The 11,681-nt window shown below is 33.2% G+C and overlaps 1 protein-coding gene across 1 annotated transcript; it reads left to right on the forward strand.

Annotated features, from left to right (window-relative positions):
* Positions 1-427: 427 nt before the first annotated feature.
* On the forward strand, positions 428-6,839 carry LOC120517203. The gene is made up of 4 exons (XM_039739371.1): positions 428-707; positions 3,307-3,542; positions 5,512-5,696; positions 6,029-6,839. Exons 1-4 carry the CDS (start codon positions 428-430, stop codon positions 6,780-6,782), a joined length of 1,455 nt encoding a protein of 484 aa, XP_039595305.1. The 3' UTR covers positions 6,783-6,839.
* The last annotated feature ends 4,842 nt before the right edge of the window (positions 6,840-11,681 follow it).

Genomic DNA, 11,681 nt, shown 5'->3' on the forward strand with positions numbered 1-11,681 from the left:
AGATATCTTAAATTGTATTGTAGATATCTTAAAATGCTATTGAGATATCTTGAAATAATTGAGTGTCCTTTTAAAGATATCTTAAAATGCATTTTAGATATCTTGAAATACAATTTGAGATATCTTGAAATACATTGTTAGATATCTGAAATGGAGCAGAGACCCATTTTAAGATATCATGAAATTAATTTTAGATATCTAAAAATGTATTTCAGATATCTGAAAAAAAATGAATTTCAAGATATCTTAAATGCTTTTTAAGATATCTAAATTACATTTCAAGATATCTTAAAATGACTTCCTGCACATTTCAAGATATCTCAAATACATTTCAAGATATCTTAAAATGACTTCCTGCACATTTCAAGATATCTCAAATACATTTTCAAAAACTTCCTGTTAAGGTTCACTGCCTGTTCAGATTCCCATGGCGCAGGCAGAGACTTCTGAAGTTCTTAGGACTATTAGAACTGTGTTCACTGCAATAGAAAGAAATATTCTGGAAGGGTCTGTGATTGATTCTGATACTAAGAATTTATTGCAAAATGCAAAACACAACTTTGATAGAATTTCATCGGCATTACCAGAAAATATTAGAGTACAATTGAGAGACTGTTTTGAGGATTTGATACCACGAATTGAAAGATATGATGCCAGAAACTCTCCACCAGTTATCAACAACTTTCTTGCTACGCGCATTAAAGAAGGTAAGCATCGCAAAAGTATGAATGCCATTTTAAATTAATGTTAAATAAGAAAGTAAACTGATCAATAGGGCAAACATGTTTTGTGCAGTTGAATAATATTTATGTTGCTTTATTGGTATAGTTTAGAGAAACTGAACTTTGACAAGGAATGTCAAAACGTATTGATGAAATTTTTTAATCATAATTTATTAAAACAATTCTCGTCTTGTGGATAATGCACGCATAGACTTTCTTTCTGATAAATCATTTAACGATATGCACATATAACTGCATTCAATTGTATTTTCTTTTGAACTGAATCACCTAGGGTTGACTTAAATTTAACACTGCGTCTTGTGACATTTTTAAAAATGTTATTTTCATATTAATAACATAATGAAGACGATTTAAAATGCAGTATATTACAGTGGCGTTATTCTTCCTAAATTCAGTAGTTTCATTAAACTCCTATGTTACATTATGTTGGGCCAGTTAGTTCTTGATACTTGACTCCTGAGGTAATTGTTTAATCTAAGCTGGAATCTAAAATAAATGTGAATATGCACTGCATGCCGCACCCCATCCACAGACGCTTTCTTGTCCGTTACCCATACTGTTTTCGTTATAATAGTAGCCCCATGCTGGAAAGATCATGTTCATAAACTGCATTAATGAGTCGGATGTATTGAAGAAAAATGCAATTAGTTCAACTTTAAGGGTGTTACATTTTATTTTTTTATTTCGATACCAACAATAAAACAGCAATTTAACCTGTGCGATTTTGAAAGTGTTGTCACTTTAAATAAATACATTCACGACACTTTGCTACACTTCTTAAAATATCGTAAAAGCAAAAATGCTTAAAAGATGCTCAACAATTTCTAACAGAGATTTTTCTCCACCACAGCAATGAATTAAACTTAAATAGTATTTTAACGCCTATGGTTAATTGACTGAGATATATGGACTATGATTTCCTAGTTGTTTTCTTATAATAAGTTGCATTAAATACATATGTAAATAAATACATTTAGAGAATATTCTTAGACCAATTTTATAGTTGTGAGAGTTCTAGCCTGTCTCGACAGCACCAGGCGAGTGTAGGAGAATTCTGAATGAGGCATAACTGATCACATGATGGAATCACCTACTGTGCACCCACACTGCAAAGGCCATAATAAAATGATCCATTTTTTTTGCATCAGCATCTCTTGCAAGTGGCAGAATGCAAGAATACCTACAGGAACTCTCACATATATCACTGTTTATCTGCAATATTTCAGAGAGCTGCATCTTTTGTGTAACCGTTTTAATTCGTTCTGCAGTTAGGAGTAAATTAATTTTTATTACAACACATACTCATTGTAATTATTACACACTGAATTTCTGGCTATTTAACTAGAATATGCCACTTTTTTCAATTGTCCTGTCTTTCAATTTTTGTTCAGCAGTACTGGGCACAAAATATGAATGGAACAGCATGCAGTTTTGGTTCTCATTCAAACCCTGCTGTATGACAACTCTACCAGTTAAGACTGACCAGGTGACTTAATACCATGTTCATGACATTGAAAGGAACCACAGTTCTAGGGAAAAAAAAGAAATGTGGGGACAACATGCTACTCCACTGTAAAAGCACCTCAACTTGTTATCATCCTTAAGCCCAAGTCCAACGGGCTTGTTCAACAACACTATGTCATCAGTTTAAATTAATCTTAATTTCATACATTTATTTTCAATGAATACAGTATTTCAAAGCGCTTCACTTATGCAGAATATTACGATATTGGAGGACAGTGTGGTGACAGGAGAGAATAGAAGTTTGTGCATCTGCCTAACAGATCTAGCATCCAGAATTCCAATCATACTCCTGGACGATGTCCATGTTTTCATGTTGCTCGTTCTCTTCAGTTCCACTCCCAGAAATCCAAAAGCATGCACTTAGCTAGACTGGCTGTCCCAAATTCTCCTTCTGTTAGAGTCAGTGTGTGTGTGTCCATGCATGCAGCAGTTTCTTGTGCCCAACTCTTCTGGAATCAGTCCCAGCCTCACCTAACCTGAATTTCATTAAGCAGCCTTCACAATGGTATGTTGTACTGCAGTGCTGACTTGAACAGGAAGATACAGTGAGAAGTTTGGAATTTAAACCTGTTAGGATTTGTTATTAGATTTACACCAAATATTTCCTTATAATTTTTATATTCATTTTTCTTTTTGCAGTTTTCTTTTATCCAGTAATTTAATGTATATGTCAAGCTTTCTTGTTTAGTCCATCTTAAGTCATTCATACACAATCCATCAGTAAACACTAAAAAATGTTTATTATAGCTGAAGTTAACACATCATGACACAAATAACTAATAAACACAAACACAGCAGCAGAAAAGTATTTTCAACCTGGTTTTATACATAATGAAAATTAACTTTTTCCCTGGTATATAAATTATTAGTAAATGCTGGTATTGCTGCATAACCATTTAACATTTTCAAAATGAATTCTTATTCTTTGAAATTAGACTGTTTTAGTAAATTGTTCATAAATAATGTTAGTACACATTTATTGTTAATTGACATAAAGTAGGATGTTTTATTATTATTCTTTTAAATTGTTTCATAATAGGTCAGTTTGGTATGCCAAAAGTTGAAATCTCAAAAGAACAACTGAAGCTTTTAATTTCACAAGGATACACTGGGAAAAGAATTGCAGAACACATAGGATGTTCTGCATCTTATATTTATAAACGCCTGAAAACTGAGGGTCTGTCACCAAGACAGAAATTCAGCAGTATAACAGATAATGAACTGGATGAAGAATGCAAAAGACTACAAGCAAGTTGTCCAAATGCCGGTTCTGAGGTATACTAATTTGTTTTGTATTTTATGCACTCCATGGTTACACTCTGATGTGAAACAAAAATATATTATTAAATTGGAACACAAAATATTAAAATATCTGTTGGTAAATATTTCTGCAAGATGCTTCAGTACAGCATATAAAACATACAATTTTTAAAGTCAGTTCTACCACATGCAGTTTGCATGTTCTCCCTATGTCTGCATGGATTTCATCTGGTTGTGGCTCCAGTTCTCTCTCCCACTGCCCAAAGACATGCAGGTTTGGTGAACTGGCAACACTAAATTAGCCCTGATGTGTGTTTATGGGTCGCCCTGAGATGGACTGGCACCCAGTCCAGGGTTTGTTCCTGCCTTGTGCCAATTGCTTGCCCCCCTGTGACCCAGGTCTGGATTGAGCAGGTTAGAAAATGACACTATGTAAAGTGGAAGAAAAGGAACTTTAAATGCAGAATTGATATCCACACAAAACTTCTATAACAATTTAACATAATGATAATGGTAATAATATACAGTATGAATAGAACAGTAAAAAAAAAGTGTACTTTTGATCTTTTCAAAATCAATGCAATAAACTCTGCATATAGCTATGAGTGGATTTACACAGGAAAGCAAAGGGCACACAAATTTTTTAAAACAAAAATAACTTTCAATTAAAATGTATTATGATCAATCCATCGTTCATTCACTTATTGAGTATTACTTTTTTGCCCATTCATTCACTTTCTGACCTTCTTACTCCAATTTAGAATAATCTAGGACCAAAGAATTCCCTTGTAGCATTGTCAGCAAGGCAAGAACCTCTACCCCATTCTGGAGGACATGTTAATCACAAATTCTGCTTGTGTTCACACTCATCAATTTAGAGTGTATTTTTATCCTAACCTGTATATCTACTTGGATATGGAAGAAAACCTATATAGACAGAGATGGAATTTGCAAAATCCACAGACAGTGAGCAAGTTCACAAAACATAAGTAATTGTTAAGCTGTGAAACAACACTATTATTTATTTCTACACTACCCAGTAGAAATGAAAAAAAAAAAACACATAAAAATCTAATATGTTAAAGCAGTTAAAAAACTAGGGGACATAGTTTTATTTAAGATATGTAGAAGTACTAAACAGCTCTTTTTTATCATCTTAAGTAACAGCCCTGTGATAGACTGGCTCCTTGTCTCGGGTTGTTAATGCCCACAGCTGTCAGGGCCAGCTTGGATTAAGTAAGATTGGGAATGACTGACTGACTGACTGACCTTAAATCATTTGTTGTGTCTCTTGACATAGAATATCATATATGAAATTGAAAAAAATCTTTTCTCACAACAAATCAGTCAGCTTTCAAGAATAATTGTGAACTATATTCTAAGTTTTGCAGTATTTCACATAATGTCATAGCACCAACAACTGCTGTGACACAATGCTGTCCATCCCAATCCATCTATTCATTTTGTAAATCCACTTCATCCTAAGGGTCACAGGGTAACTGGAGCCTATTCCAGTAAGCATCAGGTGCAAGGCAGGAACAATCCATGGATGGGCCATCAGTCCATCACAGGGTGATCATACACATACACATACATATCTGAGGCCGATTTAACATCACCATTTACACTAACCTGCACATCTTTTGACTGTGGGAGGAAATCCAGATGGCCACAGGGAGAACATTCAAACTTTACACGGAGAGGACTGGGATGTGAACAAAGCAGCACTACCACTGTACCACCATGTCACACTCCCTTCCATTTCATTAATTCTTATTGAATATATCACTTATCAACAATCTTTTTAAAATAAAATATGTTCCTTGCCAAGACCTTACAAGTTTATGTAGCTGTAATGATCACAAAACAAAGATTTAATTTTCTTACAAGATAGTTACCTATAATTACAAACCCTGTACAATCAGCTTTAATGTTTTAAAATTATCAGTTAATTTAAAAATGTTCAAATTATGTTTTTTAACAGATGATGTCAGGAATGCTAAGGGCAAGGGGAATACATGTACAAAGGGACAGACTTCGACGCACATTGGCTAGACTTGACCCAATTGGCACTGCTCAGAGATGGTCACAAACTGTTCAAAGAAGGTCATACCATGCCGTCTCACCTAACAGTATATGGCACATTGACAGTCACATGAAGCTTATAAGGTAAAAGACTTGTAGGATTTATTTCTTAATTTAATGAATATCACTTTCAGCTTCATTATTGTCTTAAGTAGACCAAATTAATATGTGACACTTCTTTGTTTATACAGCTATATGTTTTGCATAAAATAAGTGATATTATTTTTTCAAGTAATAGAAAATAGAATAGGTAATTATGTGTAATTCTAAACATTTTCATTATCCAGAAAACAGTTTCCATATCTGTATGCATAAACATGTGCATTATTTGTGTTTTCCTTCTGGAACCTAATCTATAATTAAATTTTTTTCACTAAACTGCACATGTGCTTAACATTTTTTCTTTTGATGGATAGGTGGGGCTTTGTTGTACATGGTGCTATCGATGGCTTCTCCCGTCTAATACCTTATTTAAGTTGTGCTACAAACAATTCTTCATCCACGGTGCTACAGACTTTCTGCAGGGGTGCTCTACAGTATGGATTACCATTAAGAGTGAGGTCTGACCAAGGCACAGAAAATGTTCAGGTAGCACTGCTTATGAATGCCATCAGAGGATTACACCGTGGCAGCCATATAACTGGACTTTCTGTCCATAACCAGAGAATTGAAAGGCTGTGGAGAGATGTATTTCAACAGGTTCTCTTCCCCATCTACAAAGAATTTTATGAAATGGAAGATAATGGTATACTTGAAGAAGGCAATAGTTTACACAAAGGGTGTCTACAATATGTTTACTACTCAACAATTAATCAAAGATTGGAAATGTTCAGAGAAGGCTGGAATAAGCATAGAATTAGAACTGAACATAACAGAACACCGGAACAAATATGGTTCGATAGCTTGTCCACTACATCTCACCAAACAAGTCTATCTGACATGAATACACAACAGTTTAGAGAAAGTTTAATAGAAAATTTACAAAGAATAGGTGTATCATTTTCAGATGATGCATATATGGAGCCTCAGGAGACATTCAACCCACTTGAAATGTCTGTCCAGAATCTACAGATACTACAAGATGCTATTCAGCTTGAAACAAATTTAAAAGATAAATATGCATGTTGTGTTCAAAAGGCCAATGACTTATTAACAGATACCCAAACATAATGTCCACTCCATTTTGCATGTAGTATTAAAAAATTGTTCATGAGTACATTGGCAAGGTCCAGCATCAACAGTAATGCATACTACATGGTAAATAGCTTGCTATAACCAACCTAAATTCATTTTTACTTTTTTGTAAAATGGTCTTAACAGTTATGTATGGTAATGATTGTTGTGTGCAGAACTGAATTCTGTAAACTTTGACAATAAAAAAAGACATGATTAAGCATTAAGTTGTACATTTATTTTACAGTGTTATTCATTTAACAAATGCCAAACATTTTTGTTTTAATAATTTTTTAAAAAGAAAAATAAACTCTCTCTCTTTTTACTGTTTCCTTCACAATTATACCAAATTGCCTTGACATGTGACACATAATCCACCAACTCAAAACATATGAAGAAAATGATATTTTTTTAATGAAGTTGAATAAACACAGATGTACAATTTGTTTATACATAAACTACACCACATTTGAATTAATTTAACAACTTATTTTAAATCAACAACTTGTACTGAAAACAATATACATTCACATATTATCATTAACAGCGAGTATTTTAAATTACAATATCAGAAACATTTAAATGGTGAAAGTAAACAGGTTTCCAAATATAAACTGAGAAAACATTTATGTGCCACCTTTTGGATGCTATCAAAAAGTACATTTTTAGCATAATACTGTTGTAGTTGGTGCTATTATTTGTTCAGTTTTAATTTTGAAGCATTTGTTTAAATGCAGATTATAATGTTACACCTGTAAGTATCTGTAAACAAATATACGAGCTCTGGATAAACCTTAAAGGAAAATTAAACTTCTGAAAAAAGTATGTACTGAATATATGAAATTTGCATGAAAATATCAGCTATACCCAAATGAATTAGCTCTCACTCAAAAAGACATATTATCTATTGTGTCAACCTGAATTTCAGTTACTCAGTAAAAAGATATCTAAAGTTTCATTCAAAGACATTTCAAGTGTTATTTTTGTTTTGCAATTTCATAATATGGTCATTCCAAATGCATACTCAGAATTAAGTATAATTTTAAATTCTCTTTTAAATTCTTGAACTGATGTATAGCCAACTGGAATTTCCAAAGTGTTACTGCAAGTATGTGCAATGGGTCGTCGTAAGCTACCGCATAACCGATTGAATGTAATATTGATTTCAGCAGGCTGTAAAGGTGAACCTGTGACAAAATGCAAAAATTTGGACAGTTCCTCAGGATCTATTGACTTAATGAAATCACACAAATAATAATATGCAACTTCTTCCTCTGGCCTGAGATCTGTTTCTGTTTTAAAGCATGTCAAAACGCGTTCTGTAGTTGGCATTTCTTGCCAGTATAGGTAGGAAATTGAGTCAATATCTAACTGTGACCAAAAAACTGTGAAATGGGCATCTGGAATTGACTCTCTTATAAAATTATTGAGGAACCCTGGTTTAATTATTAGTTCATTCTGTGCAATAAGAATGAGCTGATCCTTAAGATTTATAGGTGTTGGAATACTATGCATGCCATTTACAGAAAAAAATGTTAAGAGCTCTTGTTTTTCAAAGTCTCTTAATGTTTCAAAGTGGTTAATTGCTTTTTTTAGGAGGATTCTTTCTGAAGCAGTTACATGAAGCAGAAAGTCATCTATAAGAATGTTATTGTGAATGGTGGAGGTATTAAATACAATAGAAAGCAATGTTGACCTACAGAATCTTGGAGGTATACATCTATTTAGCTGACACATATGAGACAATACTCTTCCCACAACTGTAAAGATTTCTTGTGCTTTATGATAATGATAGAGAGGTATACAAGGTACAAGTGCATCCTCACCCTTAAACCACTCAGTGAAGGCACAGTTCCAAAAACAAGAAAAAAGATCTTTAGTTAATCCGCCAAAATCATGCCCTTCTTCTCCAATAAAACATACTTTAAGCTTTTTGTTGAGGAGTTCTGTTGTTCCATAAATTCGCTGCATATCATTCAATATTGTTTCCCTGTTTATTTCGATAATGATTTCTTCCTCTATTAATCCTTCAAGCTCTGAAAAACCTCATAAAATACAACATGATTTTATAAAGAAAGTGAAAAAAATGAACTGTAGAATATATACAGTAGTATGAAATGTAAGGGGCTAATCAAAATGTGAGAGCGACAGACATTTCTGAGTCTATAGGAAGGACATAAAAAGAGGATATCTGGCTGGAAAATACAAACGTGACACCTTGAATTTTCAATGGACTTATTCTTAAGAGAAAGTGTTGGAGCAAGAGTAAGGACATTCAAACATCACAATTATGTGAAGGGTTGTTTTTACCAAATTTGAGGCTTAACTGATTGTCGACTGTAATTTCTTGAAATCAAAGAGATGCATTTCCTTTTCTAAAAATGTAGTCCAATGGATAGTACTCAATTTGTAAATTATAATAGTTTTGGCTAGATTTGTGCATGAAGGTGACTGAATTACCCTGAGTAAAACTTACTTCTGTCAAGATGGAATCGTTTTCATCCAACTGAGATACTTTAATCTGAACCTAACAAAAACAAAAATAAAAATGATAAAATCTGTAAGGATAACAAATTAGGTTCACAAGCACCTTCCTGTTTCTCTATACATTCACACATTTCTCCTCTCCTCCTATCAAATAATCTGCTCTTAATTCTGAATGTTTAAAACATTAAATATTTACCGTGGGAGTATCAGCATTTATATAAGCAAAAGGAGATTCTGGAGGACTTGGTACATTTGCCTCTTCATGCAGTCTGGATAATCTCAACTGCAAAAGCAAGTGATTGGAAAAAGTTAATTTATTTTAAGTTTAAATAAAACTAATTGAAGATAAAATAATACATGCATAAGTAAGAGTCCATGAATATTATACACTTAAAATATGTTTAAAATGATATTTACCTCTGATGTGCTATTTTCATATTCTGCACTTCCAAGAAAGTTCTCAATATCACCAATCAAAATCTATAAAATGAACAGCAGAAGAGAATATGGAGAGCATAAAAACACTATTGAGCCAAGTTTAAGTGATGCACAGAACACATAAGTGACCAGATAAATCTGGCCTAAGCAAAATTGACAAAATATAGCAATTTGGTTAATTATATGTAAAATATCAAATAAAAACACTGAAATAAACAAGTGCCCTATTCAGAGTTTTCTGTCTTGATCCACTGCTTCTCGGATAGGCTATATGGCTCCACCACTACAATATGAATTGAGCAGGTGTGTCTGCATTTCAACTGATTAAGTTTTAAGAACAACTTAAAAAAACGTAGGTGGTGTTCTAAAACCTTTGGCCAATAGTGTGTACATATATATATATATATATATATAGTGTACAGCTATGAACAGTAATAATGCATGTATATAAACACTGATACTGTATTTTATGCTTCAGAACTAAGTTAAAGCATTATTTATCATGTGACATAGCCATTGCCTATCCCAGCAGTAATGAAAACAATGCAGAAAACAGACGTCGATGAGATGCCAGTCCATTACAGAAACATTTACTCAGGCATTCTAATACAAAACCAATTTAATTGATTGATTTAACAGACTGTCTATAGACTGTGAGAGGAAAACATGCATCCACACAGGGGACTAACAATGTTTGCAGGCAATGCAACTTGCCATAACTAAATAATTTAAATTATTGTAACAGATCTCTTTAAAGACTGAAGAACAGTGTGGTGCAGAGGTTTGTGTGCTTCCTCAACACTGGGCTCAAAAGCCCATTACGGACCTGCCCAAATTGTTTGTATTTACATTTTTTCAATAAGCTCCTGTTTCCTTTGACATCTCAAGTGCCTCATTTTTAGTTTTATCAGAAACTCTAAATTGGATTGTTATTTGTGACTGTGGGAGTATCTGATTGGCATACTGATTAGGGTTTGCTCCTTCTTGTACCTCATGCTGCCATAAGCAGTTTCAATAAATGGATAGATTAATGTAGTAAAGAATTTTACAAAATTACACACCTGGGTATTTACTTCTGGTTGAGGTTCTCTTGTGTTTTCCAGCCTATCTACCTGTGGCTCCTGTGACAATGTTGCCTGCGCTCCATATGAAATAAATCAGGTAAAACAATAGTCTATAAAACTGAATAAATAATTACAAAAAAAAAAAACATACTAATTTTTAACACTAAAATATCAATGTTATTTCTTTTATAAAGGATTTATCTTTATACTGAATATAATCAATAGTGGTGTCCATAATAAGTAATGAACCTTATTTACTAACATTTAATAAAATGTTTTAATATAACAGTATCACAAACAATAAGAAATAAATACCTGATAACTTATTTCTGCATGCACTTGACCTGGAATTTCTGCTCTAAATTCTGATTCTTGTTGTGCCGTGTGTATCTCCTCCATCTTGAAAAGGAAATGTAGAAAGGAAGGTGGTGTTTAAATATACAGTCATACATAAAAACAAATGTGTGGATTCAGTTGAGTGACAGAGTGTTATTAACATGCAATGAAGCACAACTGCACACTGTACTTTATAAATGCTCACTTAATATTTTGCATAATGACAGGTTCTTCTTTCTTCACAGAGAGTATCATATTAATCAATGCACAATTTGACATATTGTAAAAATTAGTGAGATTTCTACCTGAATCGGTAGTGGTATGTCACGGTGAGGAATTATGAATATTTTGCCTTTCCCAATTTTTTCCTGTAATTGAGCAGCAGTTTCAGTTTGCAAGCAATGCAAACGTCTCCCTTTCTCGGCTTTGGCAAAACTAAATCCTGTTAAGTGTAAAGGAACGTTTGGGTAGCTTTCAATAATAAACTTCTCTAACTGAGGAATTGTCCAGTTCCTATTAATGGATGATTTGCTTCCATATCTGTCTTGAGTCCCAGGCTGCTCATGTTTTG

Source organism: Polypterus senegalus, chromosome 17 (genome assembly GCF_016835505.1).
Source record: "Polypterus senegalus isolate Bchr_013 chromosome 17, ASM1683550v1, whole genome shotgun sequence".
NCBI lineage: Eukaryota > Metazoa > Chordata > Cladistia > Polypteriformes > Polypteridae > Polypterus > Polypterus senegalus.